Source organism: Emys orbicularis, chromosome 4 (assembly GCF_028017835.1).
Source record: "Emys orbicularis isolate rEmyOrb1 chromosome 4, rEmyOrb1.hap1, whole genome shotgun sequence".
Lineage (NCBI taxonomy): Eukaryota > Metazoa > Chordata > Testudines > Emydidae > Emys > Emys orbicularis.
In genome coordinates this window covers 74,875,688-74,902,231 of record NC_088686.1, presented here as the reverse complement: position 1 = coordinate 74,902,231, position 26,544 = coordinate 74,875,688, and the positions used below count along the sequence as shown (strand labels likewise).

Here is a 26,544-nt window from a genome sequence, read left to right as displayed (position 1 = left end):
TAGTAACAAAGCGTTGCTGTTCAGGTCCCCAACCATCACAGGGTTGAAGGCTTTAAAAACTGTGAAGCAGCATTTAAAAAAAAAAAAGCGTATAGTAAATACACTTCAGAGAAGGCCAGTTGGTGTGCTCAGCCATGGGAAACTGCAGCCAAGCCTACAGGATACTGTTTAACCTGGAAAAAGTGTCCTGTTAGTTTGTCAGCTTCTCAGTGTGGAGGGAACACCCATCAGTCATGATTGTCATAGCTAATAAGCAGAAATAAAACCCATTTGGCTAACAGCCATGTTCCCAACACTCACCCACTGCTGTCTGCCTCAATCACTGTAGCTTATCCCCCACAGCAATTTGAAATCTGGGGCCTATGAAATGTTGGGGAGGGAGATGAGCCCTCCACTGGAGTTGTAACTTTATCCCTTTGATGTTCTTGTATAGCCTCATAGACTTCCTCACCAACTTGTTTTTTTCTTGATTTAGAGCCTGATTCCCTTACTTACCTCCATCTGCAAGGTCTGGATGGGTTTCCTGCCACACTTCTATTAGTGCTTTTGATTGAACAGCAGGTTTCACTGCAGAAAAGTAACCCTCCTCTCTCCTTTCTTCCTCCCCGCCCTGCTCTTACAAGAATTGAGAGTCCTGCCTGTGTAGCATTCCCAGCCTCCACCATCCTAGGGAGACAGAGGGTAAAGCTCAGCATTCAAATGGGGGGCTCCAGTATACCAACTTGTGATGCTGCCACTGGGCCAGCACCTGGAATTATTTGATGTTTCCAAGCATGAGAATGAATGCATCTCAGCTGCAGAATCTTGGTTATAGTGCAGGGTGGTGCTTATATTTTCTATCTTATCCCAGTGTTAGGTTTGAAAAGGAGAGTGTATAAACAGACTCCAAAAAAAAAAAAACACCTTTGCCCTCTTCACTGTGTATTGTCTCTGGAATCCTCTCCATCACAGCTGGAAAGAGAACTGTGACCTGCCTCAAGTCTTTGGGGTAGCATTTGCCATGACTGGAATCCTGATTTCTGTTTTTTCTCCTTTTTCTTCCATTTTTCTATTATTTTTTATATATATCCTGGCCAGAAAAGCACCTAGGACTGGCCAGTAGGTGGAGCTCAGCACTTATGAGGATACTGTCAATTAAAAAAATCACCTATTTATTTATTTTTTTAAAAAAATCTTTTTCTGTGGTGTTAGTAATAAGCAAGATTACTGACAATGGAAAGTTTTTAAAATGCAATTTCCTTTTCACCAGGAATGCTGTTTCTTTTGCGCATTTCTTTGACAATGACATGGCATGAATATTAAGTTTTGTGATAACCTAAATGTTGGGGATAAAATACCCAACTGTCCATCTTTAAATCAGCCCTTCCTAAGAAAGGAGACGAACTCTGCTGGGCAGATTTGGTTTTAAAAACCGTTTTTGGTTTTGCTCAGCTGATTCACTGTGTCAGATCATCCCTAATTTTTGAAATAAATAGGCAATGATGCAGCTCTGTACTCCTAACATTGATTTGTTGTTGAATGGTGTTAATCCTTCACTCACTAGTTGTCATTAATTTCTGATTGTTTGGAGGTACAATGGTGGGTGGGTTGTTTTGGGGGTTTTGGGTTTTTCATTTTCTCCTGTCTGACCAGCCTTTGACTCTTTCTCTTTTTCTCCTGCTTGCATCTTTGGTAGAATTGTGGAACAAGCACCAGGAAGTGAAAAAGCAAAAAGCTTTGGAAAAACAGAGTAAGGAAATGATGAAACGTAGAAACTGATTCCCCCAGCCTCCCCATAACTGCCAACTCCCCAGGCCTGGGGTGAGTGTGCACCCATAGCACATGCTCTTTTGCACACACAACCAAAGAGTTCAGGTAAAATCCTGCACCCTAGGGCAGCCCAAGTAGGTCAGTGTGCCCTGGAGAAATCAAGTGCCCGTGTTTCTCTGTGCAAAGAGAAAAGAGGAAATGTGCTTTCTGCTCAGTACAAGGCCTCCCTAAACCTCCTCACCACTTGATGTAAAAAGTAATTGGAATGAATTTTACCATGAAAATCCAGCTCCTCTTTTTAGAAGGTAGTCAGGCAATTTTGTCTGACAATACCTTGACGTTAACAGCAGTTTGTGTCTGAACGTTGTGGTGTGAAGGGCTCTCTGTTCCTGCAGTTCTCCGGCAATGACAGATTTATGTTCTCTGGTATCAACTCCCAGTAGATTATTTCTGATTGCTGTTGAACTGCAGCATGAAATTACTTTGGGGAAGAGGAAATATGGATCCATGATATGTGAAGAATTGTACTTAGTGCCAGTGTTAGCTAAAAACAAAATTAGGATGAGTCTTTCCAATAAAATGTTCTGGGTACCATGCTAAAGGAAGAATTAGGAAGCTGAGGAGTGCTTTTAGAGGCTTCACAGAGCTTGATTTTTATAGTTATGAGCTATAATAGTAGCACACATCTATTTCTAAAAGTAACGCACACATACTATAAAACGTTCTCTCTGATATACAGTGTGTGTGGGTGTGTATGTACACACACACACACGTCTATGACTGATTTATGTCCACAATGTGGTAGGTGCTTACCAAACATAAGCTCTGCAAGGCAGGAACTATATTCTCTTAAAGTGGATGAGGGAAAGAAAAAAACAAAAGACAGACAAATAGCAAACCAGTCTGGTAGAGGAAAGAACAAACAGCCAAGGAGGCTGGGTGGGGGTTGGTCACATCCTGATGAATTTTAATGGCACAGTGTTTTATATGTAACAAGCGTGTGTGTCTATATAAATATATAAAATCAAAACACAATATACACCTCTACCTCGATATAACGCTGTCCTCAGGAGCCAAAAAGTCTTACCGCGTTATAGGTAAAACCGCGTTATATCGAACTTGCTTTGATCCGCCGGAGCACTGCTTTACCGCGTTATATCCAAATTCGTGTTATATCGGGTCACATTATATCGGGGTAGAGGTGTATGTAGTGGCGATAGTGTGATAAATTACATTTATCATGCTTTTAATATTTCAAATCTAAGAACAGCTTCCATAAGCTGTAATTACTTTCCAAATCAATTTGCCACAAGTGTTTCCTAATTTTTCCCCTTAAAAAAAAACAAACACTTGCCCAAGACCCATGACTAAAAATAGATATTCTTGCACTAGTGATAGGTTAAAAGATCCCATATCTCATTACCACTCAGGGCTAGAAATAGTACCTTTGTACCACTGGAAATAGTAGATTTCTCATTTTCCAGTGTGATATGCAAAAGTTGTGACTTTCTAGGGCTAGAAACAAGTTATGTATAGAAAGGGTATTTTAGGTAACTGAGGTATATATAATGTACTTTTTTGTAGTTTTTCCTCTCCATTTGAGTCCTGGACACTGATTTATAGTAACTAAGGCATCTGGCTTTTTATGCAGAGGGTTACAAAATATAGTACCAAAATATTTTTTTGTATACTACATAACATTTCTGAAATATACTTTTGGCAAAATATATAGAGAATCCTTGATGGGGTGGCAGTCTAGAACATGCGTCTAGAACAAATATGTACAGCCTTTGGGGTGGTTTGCACAGCTAACTTTCGGCTTTGCTACTCATGAGTAATGTCATCCCAAACTCATGCCCATAAATCTTTATATACACCATGTATATTATCTCTCTCACACATGCTTCACTCACTCTCTAATGTTAGCACTATTTGGTGATAGATATCTAACATAAAAATGCTCTTCTCAGTTCCTAGTTCAGTATCTTTGCTGTGTAAGGTATTGCTGAATTGTTTGTAGAGTTACTGGATATTGTATCTATATGCATCATGAGTATATAAGAAAAAATCCTACAGCTGCTTATCATGTGTCCCTGTTACTGAACAGTTGGCAGATATGGATATGGCAGAAGTGTTGCGTTCAGCCTCTTCTCCCTTCTGAGCTTAGTGGTTACCTGTATACAATCTGTAGCATATTCTTCTCCTGCCTTCTTACTTCCATTGCACAGTGCTTTCCAAATCCTTCCTCAGGCGCCCGCTCTGTTTCTCTCTCTCTTTCCTTCCATTCTCTTTCCTTCTGTCATCCCATCAGAGGAGGGGAGAGAACATGGCTTCAGTATTGCATGGGGACCTTAACATAAAGCTCTTTATCTCATTTCTGTTTCTTTTTTCTTTTTGGATGAAGTAGGCTAGTGAATGCATGCCTTCAGACCTGCTGAAATTCTCTCACAACTGACCTATGTGATTGCAAACTCTGGAGCGCCATTCATTATGTATTCATATATGTCTTGAAGTAACATGCAATATTGTAATTTTTTCCAAAAGCATCTCACTTGACGCTCTTATTTGTGTGGCACTAATTACTACTGTCTGCTCTTTGACTGCGTGGTAATACCATGTATCACTTGGTTTAGGAAAAAGTGCTGGGGTAACAGCTGCTGGCAACCTAACAAATTCAGCACAAGAAGACAATCAATTAGTTGTACAAAAAAATGACACTGGCAGTATTAATAAATAATTAGATGTCAGTTATTTTACCAAGAACAAAGGAAGTGGCTTTCCAGAGTTGAGTAGTGACTGCTCCGCATGTTTGTTGTAATTGGACTCTGAGACCTGTTTGTTCTCTCGTTCTGTCCCTTTTGAATGGATACCATAGGTCTTGCCGAGAGGTACTGTTTACTGACAGTCAGTAATTAAGACTGTTGGACTGCTTCCTCGGGGCATTGTGAGACACAAAGTAGCACTGGAAGGATGGCAGATGTGACCTGCTGGGCTTTGTTGTTTACAGTACCAAGGAACTAGAGAACAAGAAGCTCTGGCTTGTCTTCCTGGTACTGTTCCTGTTCCCAGTCTATCATCTGCCTTAAACCACAATGCCTTTCCCTGTTACAGTAATGAATGTCTTTTCCCTCTCTCCAGGGTCAGAAGGTGTGAAACACTTCTTTGATCTGGGAGAGACAGACGAGAAAAAATCCCAAATCAGTGCAGACAGCGGCCTGAGTTTGACATCAGGCTCTCAGGTCAGTGTCCTTATGCTTCCATTGCTTACTTGTGGGCAGCTTTCTAGAGTTTGAGAGAACCTTTCAAGTGCTCTCATTTGTGTCTGCCCCAATCACATAGCTTTCATTTGAAAAGGTATTGCTGTATCTGACAGGCTGGGGGCAGACTGTCCTTTCGACTGGCTCCACACCAGGGCCGGCTCCAGGCACCAGCGCACCAAGCAGGTGCTTGGGGTGGCCAACGGCAAGGGGCGGCTCTTCCGGCGGCAATTTGGCAGCGGGTCCTTCCCTCCGAGAGGGACCGAGGGACCCGCTGCCGAATTGCTGCCGGGGAATAAAGCAGCGGCGATAGAGCTGCTGCCAAAGTGCCACCGATCGCAGCTTTTTTTTTTTTTTTTTTTCCCCGCTGCTTGGGGCGGCAAAAACACTGGAGCCGGCCCTGCTCCACACAGCAAACATCTGAGGCCTGCAGTTTAAGCTTCTCTAAGAGAGAGGCCCCAAAAGTAGTGGTAAATGTTGTCTGTCACTCTTGATAGAAATGATAATCTATAACATGGATTTTTTTTCTTCCTATCCCCTTTATGTTTGTTTGTCTGGTTGCAGAAGAGTGATTTGGACTCTGTTGCCAGTGCAGGGCCGGCTGTTATGATCCGAAGCACAAGCCAGGATTCTGAAGTTAGCACAGTGGTAGGACATGGCCAAAGTGGAATCTTGGTGTACTTGACTTTTTGCAGTGGTGGAAGAGTGTGTATAGAGCGTGCGTGCATGTATTTGTGTATGGGTTGGGTGTACTCTGTTTTGTCTACATTCTGTGTATTGTCTGCTCTGATAGTGTCTCCATAGTGTGTTCTACCTGTACAGCCTCTGAGTGTGTGGTGTGCATGTGTACCTTACATATGGACATATGCTCCTTCTGTGGGCAAGTATCCCTCGTGTATGCGGTGCTCTTTGCTGTTGGGTGTTGTATACATTTCTGTATTCCCCCTATGGATAATGTTGTTGTGAAAATGTTAGATTGCAGTCGCTTTGAAAACAAGACCTCAGGCTGATAAAACATTTGTGGGGGGGTTTTGTTCACAGAAGACACAAACCTGTAACTTTGGACCTGCTTGAGTGTATAAAGAGTGTCATAAACTTTCTAAAGTTACATCCTAGAGCAGAGGCACACTTGCAGCCATTTATATACATACACATTTGCTTGTAATGGCCTGTAGGATCCAAATTTGGGTAGATTTATCTCTTCTCTTTTAATAATAATAAAAAAAAGTAGTAAGCGAATTTATTAGGTGAAAGGGATTGAGCCTTCTCTTGGCTACAATTCTTGTCTGATATTCTCCACTGTGGGGACCCTGCCAGACTAGCTTTCTAGCTTTCTTTTCTGAATTTCTTTGAAGTGGAATTTTTAGAATCTGAGTATCTAAGTCTCCATGGCCCTGTTCCTGATCTGTAAGGTGGTGAGGTCTATTGGGATAGGGAAAACAACCTAGCTATCTGTGTCTAACTTGAATGGGCTCTGAGATTGTGTTAACTCAAAGGCTTTTTAAATGTCTTTTTAAACAGTCTGTTAATATTGTCTCTTTCTGTAGGGTAGGGTTTGGTGGGAGGGTCCTATGACACAGGATAGAAATGCAGTGTGCTGTTGTTGGGAAGAGTGGGCCTTGGTGTCTTACTCAGCTTTAGGGTGACACTCTTGACATCTCTTCTCTCCACAATATCTTGTGCTAATGAAGAAAAGAAGCCATTCTAAATTGCTTTGTTTTCCTCCATAGGTTAGTAACAGCTCTGGAGAGACATTAGGAGCGGACAGTGACTTGAGCAGCAACGCTGGTGATGGCTTCAGTGGGGAGAATGGTGGGAACCTGACAGGATCACGGAACACTGTATCAGACAGTGAAATTGAGACAAACTCTGCTACTAGCTCCATCTTTGTAAGGGCACATTTGATTTTCTAATGAAATTTTGTATAGGACTTGAATAGGTGTAAAGTGGGTGAGGGATCATAGTATTATGGATCCTGGATCCAATTGCAAGGGCTAATCAGCACTGACAGAATTCTGTAGTGTATTGATTCCGCAGGTAGAAGTTTTTTGTGGATCTCTGAACGCTTCCTCTCAAGAGCCTGCATATTGTACATTATGTATATGGCAGGCTTACTCCTCACTCTCATACTATGGGCACTAACAGTATTTAATTCCCCACTCTCAAGATATGCTTCTCAATCAAGCCAATACTTCTGCAGTTTTCCTTCCCTATTTATATTACCCTTGATGGTAGAATGGCTTTATGCAGCAAAGACAAAATGATCCCTTATTGTGTTGAAACAGCTGCTCAGTGTGGGTGAATGGTGGCCCTCCCTGGGTTTAACAGCTGTTCTGTAGTTTTTTAAAACATTGTTCTAATAATATCTGAATGTCAATAGGGATTTTCTTTAAATACCAGTTCCTAGTTGGCAGATCTGAATAGGCACTGAAATTCAAACTATTAGCCAGAACATGTTTATCTCCAAAACATATGCACTTTGGGCATAACCGTATCCAACAATGTAAATAGATTTCTCTTGGTGCATTTATTTACATGACTTGGCAAAATTGACTATAACACTCCTATGCTGTTCAATTAATTTCCCAAAAATTAAACGTATAGCAACTTTGAAAGACTCTTCCTTTGTTATGTGTTCAAATAGGATCTGTCCCCCCTCCTGCTTAATGTCCATCATTAGACTGTAAAACCTTGTACAAAATGATTTATTCTGTTATATGTAGTGATTAGAATTGTTCACATTACATTGGGGTTGTGGGGGATGATACTTAGTTACTTCCCAAGCAGTGTGGGAGGATTAATTATTTAATATTTGTAAAGAGCTAAGTAAATGTCAAGTATTATATGAATAGCTTGGTCAGACATAGCTAAGAGTATAAATGCTGTGTGGGAAAAGACTTACAGAGGATGATACAAAAAGTTTCACTAGGGGTAATGAGATAAAATTCAGTTAATGGTTACTTTTGTAAAGGATTACCATCAACTTGACATCTACGCAATTGAAACAATTAGTTAAAACAACTTTCAGGTTCTTCTTCAAGCAGTGTCCCTGTAGGTGCTCCACTTCAGGTGCGTGTGCACCCCATGTGCCTTTGATGGAAGATTTTTTGGTGGCAGTGTCTGGTCAGCCTGTGTACACCCCTTAAACATCCTCATGTCCTGCACCGAGACTGCGTAAGCTGCGCAGGCAAATTGCCCTCAGTTCCACCTTCTCTCTCAAAGCGCTGGTCATACTGTCCACCCAACCTGGGAGTTCTCTGCCTCAAGGCTTGGCTCCTGAATGGTTTGTGGGAACAGAGACTTCCTGTCCTGCAGCGGTACAGCAAGTGGTGTTAAACAGTAGGAAAGGATCCACATGAAATACCTTCAAAAATAGAAGAGATTCAACCATTGGTGTGACCAGTGGTATATTTCCTCTGCTCATTCTTCCCTCTCCGCTGTTCTCAACTACCTCCTGGAATTGAAAAAGTCAGGATTATATCCGAGTTCTATGAGAGTCCACTTGGCAGCTATAACGGCTTTTCATTCACCAGTAGAGGGATTCTCAGTGTTTGCTCATTTCACGACACTGAGGTTTATCAAGGGGTTGAGGAACCTTTCCCATCAGATTAAAGACCTACTGCTGTATGGGATCTAAACTTGATTCAGTGGCCATCACCTCTGTCCAATGAGTTGGGAAAGTACAGACTTTAATGGCAGACCCTCAAATACAGTATATTTCAAGGACAAGGTTTTACTATGTCCACATCTTAAAATTTTTACCTAACGTGTCATCTGAATTTCACACCAGCCAAGTCATCCATCTCCCAATTTTATTTCTGAAACCAAGTCAGACCAGAGAGAATGCTATCCTGGATACATTAGATGTCAGGTGGAGGTTAGACCTCTGTCTGGACAGAACCAAGCCATTTAGGAAGTCTTCCAGACTGTTCATACCAATTGCTGACAGGTCCAAAGGGTCCATAATTTCTACCCAGAGACTCTTCAGTTGGATTTCTGGATATATTATTTTGTGTTATGAATTTGCCATTATAAAACCTCCTCCTAGAATGTTAACCCATTCCACAAGGTGTGTCTCTACCGCTGTGGCATTACTCACATGTTCTGATTGGGGAGATTTGCAAGGCTGCAACTTTGACTTCAATACACACCTTCAAACATTATGCAGTGGTCCATTCTTGTAGATCAGATGCTGCCCTTGGGGAATACTCTTAAAACTCTCTACTCCGAAGCACCCCGTTCCGCTGAGGGTACTGCTCAGTTGTCACCTGAAGTGGAGCACCCATAGGGACACTACCCAAAGAAGAAGAGGTTACTCACTTTGTGCAGTAACTGGAGTTCTTTGAGATGTGTCCCTCTGTGAGAGCTCCACTACCTGCCCTCCTTCTCCTCTTGGCATTTCTTCGGAGAGACTTTGCAAAGGAGAAGGAACTGAGGGCAGTTCACCCACACAGCCCTATATAGCCTTGATGTGAGGTATGAGGATGTGTAGGGGGCATGAGCAGGCCGAATTGGCACTGTTACCTAAAATCTCCAATCGAAGGTGCATGGTGCACATGTACACCTGAAGTGGAGCATCTGTAGGGATACACATCTCGAAGAACTCCAGTTACTACACAAGGTGAGTAACCTCTTCTTCTGTACCAGCCCCTTAGTTCCCCCAAACTGGTTTTGTGGTTTTATAAGCCCTTTTCTTTCCTGCTCCCCTATTGTTTTGTAAGATTCTCACAAAAGGGGAAACTGTGATAATGACTCTATGCAAAGTGCTGTCAACTGAAAAAATAGTGAAAAATACATTTTATAAAAAAAATTTGGTTTACAGGAATTTTAGATGTAACTTGTAATAGTAGGTGAAAAAATTCAGTTATGTTTGTTTTTTGTTAAATTTGGTGATATCCCTTGAGGATGAACATCAGGAAAGATTTCACAACAGTGAGACCTGCCGGACTGTGGAATCTCTTAAAGAGGTGGTGGACGCTCACTTGCTTCTGTCATTTTTTTTTTATGGTCTGACCTCATTCCCCTTTGACGTCTCAGGGTGACCTTTAATGACCTCCTTTTCCAGCCTCTCTATCTATATTGAACAAATAAACTTGTGTCTTCATCTCTACTTCCTTTACGTACATGTTTACAGAAGTGCTTTTGCTGAACTTGGGGATCATCCTGAACTCCATCTCCATCTCTTGCCTCATTTCAGAGCTCTCATTTGCCTCCACTTTCTCTAATATTGGCATTATCCTTGGCATTACTCTTTTCTCCTTTTCATACATTTTGGGTCTGTTAATCTGCTTATTGCCCACATACACCATTGTTATAATTTCATACCTTATCAAATCCTTGTCCATGTGTTATCTCCAGTTGTACTGACTATTACATTTCTCTCTGCTATGTTCTCCTCAAGTCCCAATTTTACAAACTGTATTGGTATAAAAGCTGCTGTATGTGTTCTCATATGTACATAGCACTCCAGCAATGTTATGGACATCCTCAAATGACTCCATTGGTGGCTCATTTATTTTTCTGGTTCCATTTAAAATTATTCTTGTTTTTCAAATGCTCCATGTACTTGTACTAGCCTTTAATAAAATGTTGTCATTCTATAACCCCCTGCTTGCTTCCCCTCATCCTAGCTCTGGCCACCTTTGTCCCTCCACACAATCTTGTCTATGTTGGTTTGAGAAACTTCTGTGCAGCCTTCTGTTCCATCCTGGACAGCCATTCTGTATTTCTGCACCTTCTCAGCTCCCCATAATTTTTCAAATGACATCCCAAAACATCTTCCTTCCTTGCTGAACCTGCATAATATTTCTCTCTTCCTCTAACTATAGGCTCAAATTTATTATTTAGCTCTGTAAACTATTTGGGAAATAGTTTGTATGAAAGATAGTTTGCAAACTAAAATGGCTTTATACTTGAATATGTTGTAAGATACAATCCTATAAATGGTTGTTAAATTGGCCTTTCTGATGTCTCTCTCCCCCTATTTTTCAGGGTAAATCTCAAAGCCTGAAGCACAGTGTGAAGGATATCAAGGGCAGCAGCCCAGGGAGAGCTCTGGAGGATGTGAGCCTGCGGGTTTACCTCTATGAAGGGCTTCTGGGTAAGTAAATTTTTTGGGAAGCTGGAGAAGTCGTACACAGAGAGTAGACTGGAGCTTGCATATTCCAATTAATGGCATCCAGAGATTCTGTTCTCAGGGATACATTGCTTTCCAAACTTGAGGCAATAAATAGAATGGCACTTCAGGTGGTTGAGGGTTTTTTTTTGAGGAAGGAAGTGGAGGATTTGTCAAGGGTAAAAATACTAAGGGAAGATAGGTGAGAAATTGTAGTTAGCATAAGGGTTAGTGTGCCGGAGCCCCATGCTGGCATATCCTTGAGTATGAATTAATTCTGGAATCCTGAGAGGAAAAGATTTTTAGCTAGATAAGTGGGTTTTTAGCCTTTTTTTTCATTTGAAAACCTCTAAAAAAAAATTGAATGGAGGTGCAGACCCCTTTGGAAATCTTAGATATAGTCTGTGGACCCCCAGCTGAAAACCATTGTTCAATGGTAATGACAACCTGTTGCAAACACCTTAGACATAGTCTGTGGACCTACAGGGGGCCGCGGGTTGAAAACCACTGAGCTAGATAATGTGTTGAAGACTAAAATATATTGCTGTTCTGTGCAGAGTTCAGCCTGAACAGAGGGCTGCTGCCCTCTGAAGATTCACTAGCCCTTTGCTAAATGTTTCCTGCAATAACGAGCATATTTTTCTGCAAACTTGTTTGATCTGAACTTTGCATTAATCAACAGCTCTCTCTCCCCTCTCTTCTCTTCCCCTATTTTTCATCCTCTCCCTTTCTCTTTGCTGCCATGGTCCTGCCTGCTCGGAATTGTGCAGGGAGGGATAAAGGATCTGTCTGGGACCAGTTAGAGGACGCTGCAATGGAAACCTTTTCTCTAAGTAATAATTTCTTCTTTCCACTTCTGTGTGTTTTCAGTAATATCTTTGCTCAGCACTCCTATGCATCGTGGCCTGTCCTGTTCACTTCTGTGTGAGATGCACCATCCCATTGTGGGCAATGTTAACTTTAGGAGGAAGCTGTTCACTCAAGGGACAGTTACGAGATTGCTCCTTATGTCTGAGGTTTGGGGGAGATGCTGTCAGAGTGTACTATAGATTAGGATAGGAGAGTGTCTTTTCTCTCTCTCTCTCTCTCTCTCTCTCTCTCTCTCTTTCTGTTGTGCTCTTGTTTGTAATTTTAAAAATGACCTTTTTGCTGTGGGTTTGTTTTGGCTTGGGGTGTCTTTATGGAATGGGAAGAAAGGAGTTGATCTTCCAATATCTGACTGGAATGAGAACTTAGAACTCTTATTTAATATTGCCCAGGTAAGGAGCGCTCAACACTGTGGGACCAGATACAGTTCTGGGAAGATGCTTTTCTGGATGCTGTGATGTTAGAGAGAGAAGGAATGGGAATGGACCAGGGACCTCAGGAAATGATCGACAGGTAAACTTATATGAGTTCTTTGGCAGTGTCTTTTTTCCTCATTGTTTCACCTTGGGCTGAAGCAATCCCAGGGTATTCACAAGTTTGATTTAATTATGTGTAACACATTTACTACTACAACTGAGTAGACATCATTGATATAATTGATTCTCTCCTGCACAGTCTCTCCCTTGTATGCTCCCCCCCATTAGCTTAAGGCCAGGACAAAGGTTTCTTTAAAGTTCAGGGTGACTTGACGCTTCTTGTTAAATGAGGAATCATAGAAGTGTACCTTTTCAGGAGTCTGATTTGTCTTGCGTACCCCTAAGTCACTTAAAAAGTACTTGCTTTACAAAACCAGACATAAAAATACAAAAGTATCACAGCACAGTATTACTGAAAAATTGCTTACGGTCTCATTTTTACCATATAATTATAAATCAATTGGAATATAAATATTGAACTTACATTTCAGTGTATAGTATATAGAGCAGTATAAACAAGTCGTTGTCTGTATGAAATTTTAGTTTGTACTGACTTCGCTAGTGCTTTTCATGTAGCCTGTTGTAAAACCTAGGCAAATATCTAGATGAGTTGATGTACCTCCTGGAAGACCTCTCTGTACCCCTGGTTGAAAAGCACTGATCTAGTCCAGTCCCCTGCACTCAAGGCAGAACTACGTAATGACTAGATCATTCCTGACAGGTGATTTTCTTACCTGTTCTTAAAAACCTCCAATGGTGGAAACTCCACAACCTCCCTAGGCTTCTTCCATCTTGTCCTCTGTTTTGCCCTATGTACCTTCTGGCTGCATCACAGAGAGGCACCACCTGGGCCTCAGATTGTGGGGTTGAGGCCCGGCACCAAAGGCCTACTCGACGTTGGTGCATCCTTCAGCATTGTAATTGTCGTGGTGGCAGATCCCTTCATCGAGCTTGGTACTGACTCGGGTACTAGTGCCTCTCCCGATACCTGGTTGGAGTGTCTGTCATTCAATTACTGCTGATGCCTATTCTCCAGTCCTCTTCAGCACCGGTGCCGCCCTGACATAGAGCTTCAGATGAGTCTGTTTGTTTGCCGTGTTGGGATTGGCTCCCCCATTGCCACCAGAGAACCTCCAGGAATTCTCAAGATCCAGGTCAAGGCCATCCTCTCCCTCATCATTGGGTAGGCACCAGAGATTGCCCTCAGATCACCATCGGTACCAAGATTGGCATCTGTCTCACAGTCAGGACAGCAGCTACTGGCTACCAGTGTCTTATCTGTATGCCCAGTGGTCTCCTTGGAATGCTCCTCAGTCCCTGGGGTTCCACTCCTCAACCCACGCCAGAGCAAGATCACTAGTCCCAATGGTAGCTCCTGCTCCCAAACCATCTCAGCCACAAATGTATCCAGGGCTGTTCTGATCATATCCAACATGACTCTTTGTCAATGCAGCACAACAGACCCTTGTCTTCTCTATATTACTCTACCGTGCTGGAATCTTCCTCTTCTGCAGTATCTGGAGATTTTAAGGTGTATCAGGATCCCTGAGGCATATGGCTGCTACCTTGGTATCCAGGTGGAATTCCTGCAGGAGAATATGCATAAACTGCTGGATATTCTCCAATCATCAGCTCCAGGAAGAGTAGCCCTCCCAATAAATGAAGCTCTCTTGGAGCCTGCAAAGGCCTTCTGGAATACTCCAGGTTCATTGCCTCCCACTGTGAAGCATTCAGAGAAGCTGTACTTTGTCCCTGTGCAGGGTTTTGACTCCCATCCATCTTCTAACTCGCTGGTGGTAACTACAGTAAATGACAGGGCATGGCAGAGGAGGTATAAGTTCACCCCGAAGGACAAAGAGTCCAAGAGGATGGATTTAATGGGGAAGAAGGTGTATACCTCCTCTTCCCTGCAAATGTGCATTGAGAAACCACAGGCATTGCTCTCTAAGTATGACTTTCTCAGTTGGGCAGCCGTGTCAAAGTGAGTGGATAAGTTCCCAGAACCCTTCAGGGAAAAGTTTTATGGCATTCGTTGCGAAAAGCCATATGGTGGCCAAGACCTTGTTGCAGTCAGCTCTGGATGTGGTGGTTGCCACGGACAGAATTATGGTGTCGGTTGTGACCATGAGGAGTGCCTCATAATTGCAGAATTCAAACATTGAGCCCAATGTGCATCAGACCATTGAGGACTTACTTTTTGATGGTCAGGTTTTGTTTTCAGAAAAAAATCAATGAAATCCTGCTCTTTTTTAAAGACTCCTGAGCTACTTTATGTTAGTTAGGAGTATATACTCTGGCTGTGACGAGGCGCTACTATAGCAGGCAGCCGCAGCAGCAATATCACTCAGCATTTTTTTTTTTTTTTTTTTTTTTGGACAGTCCTCCCTTCCTGTAAGGCAGCAGGACTGCTCCCAGAAGGGCCATAGATCCCAGAGGCAAAGGTCCTCTGGTTCGGGATTTAACCAGCCAGCTCATTGCCATCCCCACCTCCACCCCCAGCATGCAGCAAGTGTCCATTTTGACTTGAGTGTCGAGGGCAATGAGCTAGTAGTAACCTCTCCTGCTCAATGCCCCGCTATTTGGGGACAGGCTGACTTGTTTTTATGATGTTTGGGACTCGATTACCACAGACAACTGGGTCCCAAGCACTGTCAGATCGGGTTATGCCATACAGTTCCTCTCCATCCCTCCTCTCTAGCCCCAGACCCCGTCCCTCTTCAGGGACCCCTCTCACAAGACACTGCTCCTCGAGTGGGTTCAGTCTTTACTGGCTTTGAGGGTTGTAGAGGAGGTCCCCCTCCAGCATCAGGGACAGGGATTCTACTTCAGTATTTCCTGGTTCCCAAGCCCAGAGGAAGGATGACCTCTGTCTTGGACTTCCCGGAGATTCTGTGCAGTCACCCTAGCAACTATCCTCCCCTCCTTAAATCACAATGACTGATTTGCTGCCCTGGACCTTCAGGACGCTTATTTCCATGTAGCAATTCTCTCAAGCCACACAAGGTTTCTCCAGTTTGTCATGATGGACCAGCACTACCAGTACATCCTGCTGCCTTTCGGCCTGTCTTCCACTCCCCGGGTCTTTAACAAATGCACAGTTGTGGTGACAGTATACCTCAGGAAGAGGGGAATTCATATCTTCCCTCATCTGGACGGTTGGTTACTGAGGGGCATGTCCAGAGAGGAAGTCCTCTATCATGTCCAGGTCCCACGTAACCTGCCCAGTTGTCTAGGTCTCATCCTAAACTGCAGGAAGTCATCATTAATTCCAACTCAAAGAATCAAGTTAATCAGGGCCCTGATAGATCCTACTCAGTGCAAGAGCATTTGTGCTGACTGAGCAATTCCAGGCAATTCACTATGTCTGGAGTTGCAGTCTTAACCCTCAACAACAACCTGAGTATGCCTGAGGTTGCTAGCCATATGGCTGCATGCACACAGGTAGTCCAATATGCCAAACTACGCCTCTTTAAATGTGGCTGAAGTTGGTCTATCATCTGAATAGTCATCCGTTGGACAGACTGGTCCGGCTTCCTCTGCCAATCAGGACAATGTGTGCCAGGGCGTTTCTTTTGCTCAGTCCCCACCAACCAGGACTGTTGTCACCGATGGCTCCTTAATAGGTTGGGGAGCGCTTATGGGATTGCTGAAAGTTCAAGGCCTGTGGTCAGAACAGGAAACTTCATATCAGTGTCCTGGAGCTTCATGCCATCTTTCATCTGTCAGATCTTTCATAATCACAGGAGAGACTCAGTGGTTCTCATACTCACCAATAATAGCATTGTGATGTATTATGTGAACAGACAGGGAGAGCACATTCCAATATGCTGTGTCAGGAGGTGATCAGTCTCTGACAGTTTTGCATTGAGCAGACCATTTCCCCCCGCAGGGCCAATCACTTACCTGCCATCCAAAATCACCTGTCAGATCACCTCAGCAGAAATTTCTCCCTGAATCGCTAATGGTCCATGAAGCTCAGCATGCTGTGGTTCATTTTTGCAGTTTGGGGCATCCCAACAATTGACATTTTCACCACGAAAGACAACAAGAAATGCCGGCTGTTTTGCTTCCAAGGGGGTCTCTGGGCTCCTTGACTGATGCTTTTCATCTGAGCTGGGAATTGTCACTCCTGTTGCTTTTCCTCCAATTCTAATCATCCCTCAAGTCGTTCTCAAGCTGAAATTGGACTGTGCCAAGCTCATTCTCATTGCTCCAATGGTTGAAACAATCTTTTTTTTTTTTTTTTTTTTTCCTTTTCTTCTCTGACCTCCTCACAATGTTGGTTCAGCATCCCATATCCCTTCCTTTTCATTCCAACCTCCTGACTCAGCGTCATGGTCAGGTTTTACATCTTGCACTCAACTCCCTGCATCTCACAGCACAGATGCTGCATGGTTAGATGAGGAGGAGGAGAGATGTTCAGAGGTGGTCCAGCAAGTCTCACGCAATATTAGAAAGCCCTCCACCAGAGCAACCTGTTCAGCCAAGTAGAAGCATTTCTCGATGTGGTCGTTAGCCTGGGGAGTTCAACTGAATTTAGATGGTATCCAGAACATCTTGGACTATCTGTTTACACCTTCATTCTTTTGGTCTTGCACTTAGTTCTTTGAGAGTCCACCTGGTGACAATTTTTGTGTTTCATCTGCACATCCATGGGAAGTTGTTGTGTTCAAACCCCATGGCAGTGAGGTTCTTGAAAGGAGTCACTCATCTCTGTCTACTTGTTAAAGAGCCAGTTCCTTTGTGGGACCTTAATACTGTCTTAGCAGCTTTTATGGGACCTTTGTTCAAGCCTCTGACAACTTCCTGTTTCTCCCTTCTGTGTCAGAAAACTGCCTTCCTTGTGGAGATAATGTCTGCAAGGAGGGTGGGTGAGTTAAAGGCTTTGGTGGTGGAGCCCCCTTACGTGCAGCTTTCTAAAGACAAAGTAACCTTGCAGCCACACCCTAACTTTTTATCCAAAGTGGTTTTCTAGTTTCACTTGAACCAAGCTATATATTTACCAGCGTTCCTCCCTAAGCCGCATTTAATTCCAGAGGAGCAACGTCTTCACATGTGGGATGGCAGGCAGATGAAAACTTTTGGAAGCAATCCTGCAGTCCTTGTGTACATAGACTCCAAACCCCACCTCCTACGAGTACTGCTTGCAAGTCAACTAAGGAGAATACATGGCTGCGTCTACTCGAAGAAGAAAAAATGGTTAACTACCTATAACTGTTTTACTTCGAGATGTGATGCAGATGTGTATTCCACAACCCACTCTGCATCTGAGTCTATGCTTCTGACCTTCGGTGCAAAGAAGCTAAGGGGGTTAGGATGGTGCTGCCCTTATATGGCCAGGGAAGGGGCTGGAGTGCAGGGCATGAGCGCCACTCCTATGGGTACTGCTAGGCAAAGTCCTCTGGCTCTGGTGCCTGGGGCATACTTCTGCATTGCATTTCACAGAACAATAGTTACAGATAGGGTACCGTATATTTTGTGGACTGCTCTAAAGCTGTTTGTGTATGGCAATCCTATGTGCATGTTCATTTGTTGTAGCATTTTGTGAGTAATTTAATTTTTTTTAATTAATAAATTTATTTTGTCTCCCTTGCTTTAGTTTTACTACTCCCTCCTCCCCTCCTGCACACAGACAGGTGTGCTTTATCCTGCTCTCATTAGCACTCAGTCAGATGTGGATGGAGCAGAAGGTTTTTCAAACTCCAAGCTGCCCAAAGCCCTCTCTGCAGAGGAAAGAATGCGAACAGCTAGTTTAGCGGGTGCACTTTGTATACTCTACACCAGGGGTGGGCAAACTATGGGCCGGATCCAGCCCATCAGGGCTTTGGATCCAACCCGCAGGATTGCCCCCTGGGGCACCACGGGCCCCGCGCCACTCTCAGAAGCGGCCAGCACCACTTCCCTGGGCAGGGGGGCAGAGGGCTCCGTGCGTTGCCCTTGGCTCCAGGCATCACCCCCTGCAGCTCTCATTGGCCGGGAACGGGGAACCACGGCCAATGGGAGCTTCAGGGGAGGTACCTGGAGGCACGGCCAGGGCAGCGCACGCGGAGCCCTCCACTCCCCCTCCCCAGGGGCCACAGCGCTTCCTGGAGCGGCATGGGGCCGGGAACAAGGCAGGCATGCAGGAAGCCTGCCCTGGCCCCGGTGTGCGCCACTGCCACCCCGGAGCCGCTTTAGGTAAGCAGCACCGGGCTGGAGCCCGAACCACGCCTGCCCCCTGCCCCCCAACTCCCTGCCCTAAGCCCCTGGCCTGCACCCTGCATCCCAACTCCATGACCATAGCCCCCTGCCTGCACCCCGCACCCCTCCTGCAGCCCAACCCCCTGCCCTGAGCCCCCTGCTGCACCCTGAACCCCTGTGCACCCCAGCCCCCTGCTGCACTCTGCACCCCTCCTGCACCCCAACCCCCTGCCCTGAGCCCCCTCCCGCAGTCAGCACCCCGCACCCCTCCTGCACCCCTGCCCTGAGCCCCCTGCTGCACTCCGCACCCCTCCTGCACCCTAGCCCCCTTTTGAGCCCCCTCATACATCCCGCACCCCTCCTCTGCCCCACTCCCTTACCCTGAGCCCCTTCCTGCACACCGCACCCCCTCCCAAACCCCGCACTCCCTCCTGCAACCCAGCCCCCTGCCCCAGCCCTGCATACAATTTCCCCACCCAGATGTGGCCCTCAGCCCAAAAAGTTTGCCCATCCCTGCTCTACACCAATGGGCATTTGCTGACTGTGCCACCCATTAGAGCCACCCCACTTTTAATCTGTTACCCCTCCTCCTATTTGTCTTGTATTCTCTCAGTCTTGCTTTTCTCAGCTCATCAAGTTCTGTTCTCCACTCTCAGGCCCTCGCCTCACCAGCCAGTCAGCCACCCACACTTCGCCACCAGTCTGTGGGCTGGAGGCCAAAATAGGGGCTATTTCGTGAGGTGGGGAATAAAAAGGAGCCACAAAGTTTTAAGAGCAGCTGTTTCACTAGTCAGGGGTGTGGGAGAAGTGAGGGCCCTAGGCCTGAAAAGTAACCACTTCCTGTACAGGCTCTATGCAGCTGCAGAACAAGGGGAAGCAATTCCAGAGGGGTTACTCTTGTACTGAGCTGACTGTTGCACAACTGTGACCATATGATGGCCATCAAGCAGTTGCAGCTGGGGAAAATAGGAAATCATAGAATCACAGAAATGTAGGACCAGAAGGGACCTCGACAGGTCTTCTAGTTAAGTCCCTTGCACTGAGGCAGGTCTAAGTATTATCTCTAGACCATCCCTGGCAGGTGTTTGTCTAATCTGTTCTTAAAAACCTCCAATGACTGAGATTCCACGACCTCCCTAGGTAATTTGTTCCAGTGCTTATCTACCCTTACAGTTAGGAAGTTTTTCCTAAAGTTTAACCTAAATCTCCCTTGCTGCAATTTAAGCCTATTACTTCTTGTCCTGGATAAAAACAACAATTTATCACCCTCCTCTTTATCACAACCTTTTATGTAATTGAAGACTATTATTATGTTCTCCCTCAGTTTTCTCTTCTCCAGACTAAACAAACTCAAGTTTTTCAATCTTCCCTCGTAGATCTTATTTTCTAGACCTTTAATCATTTTTTTAGCTATCCTCTGGGCTTTCTCCAGTTTGTCTATATCTTTCCCGAGGTGTGTTGCCCTGAACTGGACGCAGTACTCCTGTTGAGACGTAACAGTGCTGAGTAGAGTGGAAGAATTACCACTTGTGTCTTGCTTACAACACTCCTGCTAATACATCCCAAAATGATGTTCGCTTTTTTTGCAACAGTATTACATTATTGATTCATATTCAATTCACTGTACCCCTCTTCCCCAACCCACCGGTCCTTTTCTGCAGTACTCCTTCCTAGGCAGTCATTTCCTATTTTGTATTTGTGCAATTGATTGTTCCTTGCTGAGCGTCGTATTTTGCAGTTGCCCTTACTGAATTTCCTCCTATTTGTTTCAGACCACTTCTCTGCTCTGTCAAGACCATTTTGAATTCTAATTCTGTCCTCCAAAGCACTTACCAAACTGGGAGGGGTTGCATCGTCTGCAAACTTTATAAATGTACTCTCTGTGCCATTATCCAAATCATTTATAAAGATACTGAATAGAACCGGACCCAGGACAGATCCCTGTGGGACCACACTCGATATGCTCTTCCAGCATGACTGTGAATCATTGACATGTACAGAGTACGGTTTTCCAACCAATTTGCACCCACCTTACAGTAGCTTCGTCTAGGCTATGTTTCCCTAGTTTGCTTATGAGAAGATCATGTGAGACAGTGTCAAAAGCCTCACTGAAATCAAGATCTATCACATCAACTGCTCCCCTCTCTCTAGAAGGCTTGTTACCCTGTCAAAGATGATTATTAGGCTGGTTTGACATGTTTGTTCTTGACAAATCCATGCTCACTGTTGTTTTGTCATTTTATTATCTTCTAAGTGCTTACAAATTGATTGTTTATTTGCCCCAATATCTTTCTGGGTACTGAAGTTAAGCTGACTGGTCTATAATTCTCTGGGTTGTCCTTATTTTTCTTTTTATAGATTGGTACTATATTTGCCCTGTTCTCTTCTGTCCTCCATGAGTTCTCAAAGATAATCGCTGATGGCTCAGAGATTTCTTCATCCAGTTCCTTAAGTATTCCAGGATATGTATTTCATCAGGTCCCACTGACTTGAAGACATCTACCTTGTCTAAGGGCCTGTCTTCACATACAGCACTACAGTAGCGCCACTGTAGTGCTACTGTGCCGATGGGAGATCTCTGCCCGTCGGCGTTGTTAATCCACCTCCCCGAGAGGCAATAGCTGTGTCGATGGAAGAAGCTCTCCCATCGACATAGCGGGGTTATATTGTATAACTACGTTGCTCGGGGGGTTGGATTTTTCACACCCCTGAATGATGTAGTTAAACCAATATAGTTCTGTAGTGTAGACCTGGCCTAGGTAATTCTTAACTTGTTCTTTCCCTATTTTGGCCTCAGATACTACCTCATTTACCCTGATGTTAGTCAGTCCAATTGCACTGACTAACTGCTTGTGTTGTTTTCTTTTATATTTATCCTTCATAATTTGACCTAATTTCCAGTTTTTATATGACTCTCTTTTGAGTTTCAGGCTGTTGAAGATTTCCTGGTTAAGCCAGAGTGGTCTTTTACCATACTTTTTATCTTTTCTATTCATTGGGATTGTTTGCTCTTGTGCTCTTAATAATGTTCCTTTAAAAAACTGCCAACTCTCCTGAACTCTTTTTTACCTTTTAGAAACTTATCTTTTAGGATCTTTTTACCTTTTAGGATCTTATCTACCAATTCTTTGAGTTTGCTAAAGTCTGCCTTCTTGAAGTCCATAGTTTTTATTCTGCTGTTTTCCCTCCTACCATTCCTTAGAATCATGAACTCTATCATTTCTTGATCACTTTCACCCAAGCTGTCTTCCACCTTCAAATTTTGAACCAGATCCTCCCTAATTGTCAGAATCAAATCTAGAACAGCCTCTCTCCTAGTCACTTTCTCTACCTTCTGTAATAAAAAGGTATCTCCAATGAATTCCAAGAACTTGTTTGATCTGTGCCCTGCTTTATTATTTTCCCAACAGAGGTCTGGGTAGTTGAAATCTCCCAGCACCACCAAGTCCTGTGCTTTGGACGATTTTGTTAGTTGTTAAAAAAAAACCTCATCCACCTCTTCTTACTGGTTAGGTGGTCTATAGTAGACCTCTATTCTGACATCACCTTTGTTTTTTTACCCCTTTTATTCTTACCCAGAGACTTTCAAAAAGTCTGCCTCCCAGCTTCTATCTTGACCTCAGTGCTAGTGTATATATCTTTGATAAAAGGAAACATCTCCCTTTTTCCCCTGCCCGTCCTTCCTGAACAAGCTGTATGCTTCTGTACCAATATTCTAGTCACATGAATTATCCCACCAACTCTTTGTGATGCCAGTTATGTAGTAATTGTGATAATTCAGTAGTGTTTCTAGTTCTTCCTGTTTGTTCCCCATACTTCTTGCATTAGTATACAGACATCTAAGATGTTTGTTAGATTTTCCCTCTATATTCCCTCTTGTACCTCCTTGGATTGTCCCTGCAGATCATGAAGGGAACCTGCTTCCTGGGCCTGTTGGGGAAACAGATGATCCTCCTTTGAGTGATGCTCCCTATGAATATTCTATACGTGGGTACGCATGCACACCTGGTGCCCAAGTCCAGAAATTTTTTAGTAAGCAGTGTCCGTTGGTTCTCCTCATGCTACAAACTGAGAGTATAAAGGGCAGTGTGGACAAATGCCTCTCCAGTTCCCTCTTACCACTGCATGCCCTGAGTCGGAATCCTCTTTGATTTTCTTTTTCTTTGAACTTATGAATACAAAGTGTAAATAATTTTTAATAGTTTAGTAATTTAATGTTTTTAGTGGTGGGGAAAGGGATGATGACCCTTTTAATTGGTGATTGGAGCACCCTGCCGAGAACATTTCCTACTGGGAAATGTCCATTTACCACTCTGTGCTCTGATTATTCCTTTGCTTCTGTCTCCTATAGACAGTGCTTTGTCCCCCTTCACTGCTGCAGTGAGTTGGATGAAAGGCGCCCCTGGCTCTGTTTCACAACTGGTTCTTTTCATAGGTACTTATCCCTGGGAGAACATGACCGAAAGCGCTTGGAGGATGACGAAGACCGCCTACTGGCTACACTACTGCACAACATGCTTGCCTACATGCTTATGATGAAGGTGATACTCTGCTCCTTCCCTTTTCTAGGCACAAGACATTCTATTTGTGGTGTTGTGTGGCCAGGTACAACTGTATGTGAAGGTGGGGTCATTTTCAGAGCAGTCACAAGAATTAAGCTGCACACACTCCCGACTGGTGTTAATGAGAATCAGGGAGCTAGATTGCTATATTACATCATGAATTTATCCTTAGTATTCATGCCTTAAATGGCCCTTTGTGACCCATGTTCACTTTAGCCACAGTGACATAGTGTGTAATTTGCACATGGTGTCCTGCTGGCCATTTTTAACAATGCTTCTATACTAAATGCTGTTGAATAGCAGTAACACCATTTAGTGACATTGTCTTCCACCCCCATCTCTCTAAATGTGGAAGAAAAATTGCATTCCCTTTCCTCATAGGAGGATTGCATGGGATACATGGTGATCCATCCCTGTGGTTTCTCTTTACTTGTCCTATTTATCAGCACCTATTCCAGTTTCTGAAGAGAACTTATCTGTTTAAACAGTAGCTTACTCTATTCCTTTGTCTGGAGAAATTGATGGCTGATAGTAGAGCAAACAGTGAGTAAGGAGATCAGTTCTTCCATCCCCTTCGGCAATGTACACCAAGATATCTGGATATTTTGTCCGTGATTAGGGAAAGGTAAATAACCTGGTTCTGTACTTGCTTCCTAGGTGAGCAAGAATGACATTAAGAAGAAGGTGCGTCGTTTGATGGGGAAATCGCACATTGGATTGGTGCAGAGCCAGCAAATAAACGAGTTACTAGACAAAGTGGCTAACCTAGTGAGTAAAGAAAAAATTCATGACACCATATCTCTGCCCTTTCCTGGGAAGAGAGACAATAGAGGAACTAGTCCCCAATTCACTCCAGGACCTCTGGAGCTCTTGAGTAGCCAGGATATTGGATTGTTTGACTTGAAATATTTTTAATTAAAATGCAAACTGATTTTCTGAGAAAATAAAACTTATCTGACAAGTCTGTTGTTATAAATATACTGTAGATATTTTATATATAGTGAGTCTGCAGGAATTACTAAATATGCTAAATGTATATCTAAGGTTACAGGTGGTGTGATTTCAGGAATAGTATGCAATTACATAATTAAAAACTGTACCATAAGAATGCATGCACACAAGGTACACGTGGTCAGCATTGGCTTTCTCATTCCTGACTTACATGCATCATTGTGCGATGTTAATTTTCTCCCAATATAGCTGTTGTATGCTATGTGTTGTTTAAAAGATTAACAGTAACTTGATACAATAATGTTAACAGCAATCTATATTTTTCTGGTATTGATGGTTAATTTATGAACAAATTGGAGGGAATTCCTAAAAGAGGAGAGAAATGATCAGGGGACTGAAGGGATTGACTTTGGAGTAAAGATTAAGAGCAGTTATCTTGGTACTCGAATAACACGGTGACAGATGCAGTATAGGATTCTGAATAGGCTAGAATAGCTTGCCTAAACACCCCTAATTGGAAGGGGAAGAACATAATTCTACAACTATTCGGTGTTTTAAAAATAAAAAATAATTAAGAGGAATTGTTCTATGACAGGGATCCCCAAACTTTCAGAGTTTTTACTACTTAATAGTGGGGCCACTTCTTGAGCCAACTCCCAGTCACACTCGGATTTGCAGACACATACCAACTGACTACAACTACTGTAACTGCTTGCATGGAAAAGCTTTATGCAGACCCATACAATCAAATTAGTTCCCCCCTCCCAGTCAGTTCCTCCTACATCTCAAAATAAACATACACCTCCCATCCCACAGTGTCATGCATTTCTCCTTTACTTTCAGATTCCATATTAAGTTTTCAGGGTGGAGAGTTTTCATCAGCTTCTATGAACTCTGTCAGTCAGTCCCTTTGCCCCCTCCTCCCTGCTTCCAATTAGTTCTTCTCAGCCCAGCATTCAAAATAAATTTCTCCTACAATCAGTTTTTTACAAATCTGTTTTCCACACACTCAGACAATTCCAAAAGATTTCTCAACTCTTACTTTATACCCCCAGTCAAAATCATTCCCCCGCATTAAAATTCACTTCTTTCTCTCCCTCCCCACATCAAAAAACAAAACAATCCAAAAAATCTATTGCTCCCTCAGGCTACCTGGCCTCTCATCTCCACCATCCTTTTCCAGGCTTCTTCATGCTTGCTGCTCCCCCCCTGTTTCCACACTTAGGCCCTGCCCTAATATCCTCCTTACCGCCTCCACCCTTCCCACAGCCCAGTTCCTGTTTCCTCTTTTTCCCTCCCCAAGCAGTCTCCCCACTTGTACTGCCGCTTCCTCTCCCATTTAGCAGGCCTGCTATGACTGCTGCCTCCTCCCACATCTCTCCACCTCCTTCTTCCTTTGGCCCAGCTTCCCCAAAAAGTACCTCCTCAGCCTGGCTCCATATATGCAAAGCCTTATGTATTCTGCAGTAGAATGGGACCAGGTTCCATGGCAATGTTAATTTATTCCATTGCCATGAAATATCCTTCACTCCCATCCCCATACCTGCACACAAACACACACAACTATGGCACCTAATTGAAAATACTCATTGAATTGGTTGCTTGCGCTCTCTCTCTCTCTCTCTCTCTCTCTCTCTCTCTCTCTCAGCTTTCTAGCGGGTCCAGCTCTCTTCCCTGAGCCTTGGCTTTCACAATGTTCTAGGCTAGGCCACTGGACAACCTTCTAGTTCTATCCTCCTATATGCCAGAGAAGTGGGGAGCTTAGATCCAACTTCAGTCTCCATATCTTCCTGGGACTCTGCTGCTGCATTATTCTACAGGAAACCTTGTTTGCCAGCCTACACTCTTGGCTCCAAAATGATGGGCTCTAGTTGTGGCTCAATGAAGCAGTGCAGGGACCATGCACTGTACTCCAGTTATAACTGCTCCTTTTGGTGAAAGCTGTAAAACAAGAGGAAACTGCATGGTGGGGCAAGAAGGCAGGAAAACAAAAAGAAAAAAGAAAAAAAAAAAACCCATGACACTTTGGGAAAATGTCATGTTCTTTTCCTGCGGAATTGTGGAGTCTTTGTGGCCCCAGTTGACATGAGGATAGTTTGTACCTCTGAGCTATTGTTTCAGGATCTCTGCAGATTCATTCTGACATCAGTGAATCTCTGGGTGGCAAGCCTGGTGGTGGTGTCCGTAGGCGACCCCTGGATGGCTCCCCCTCAGCAACAGCTTCAGCAGCTGTGGCCAGGCCCACCGACAGCAATTCCAGGCACCAGGGCAGAACAGTCAGTGGCCCCCCTAGAAAGGGACAACTGAGATTTATGACACTACGTTTTATTCTGTTGATAACACATTAGAACCCACTGTGTATAAATTGTGGCATTGCTTGATCTAGT

General features: G+C 43.8%; 1 protein-coding gene across 1 annotated transcript in view; it reads left to right on the top strand.

Moving 5' to 3' along the window:
• The window catches only part of MADD (MAP kinase activating death domain), a 98,627-nt gene that overhangs the window by 43,474 nt on the left and 28,609 nt on the right, over positions 1–26,544 (top strand). Inside the window, exons 21-29 of the mRNA XM_065402368.1 lie at positions 1,676–1,729; positions 4,888–4,988; positions 5,571–5,654; positions 6,737–6,895; positions 10,998–11,106; positions 11,892–11,954; positions 12,381–12,501; positions 23,080–23,185; positions 23,864–23,974. Of these exons, the coding sequence (XP_065258440.1) occupies positions 1,676–1,729; positions 4,888–4,988; positions 5,571–5,654; positions 6,737–6,895; positions 10,998–11,106; positions 11,892–11,954; positions 12,381–12,501; positions 23,080–23,185; positions 23,864–23,974 (908 nt within the window). The remainder of the gene's footprint in view (positions 1–1,675; positions 1,730–4,887; positions 4,989–5,570; positions 5,655–6,736; positions 6,896–10,997; positions 11,107–11,891; positions 11,955–12,380; positions 12,502–23,079; positions 23,186–23,863; positions 23,975–26,544) is intronic.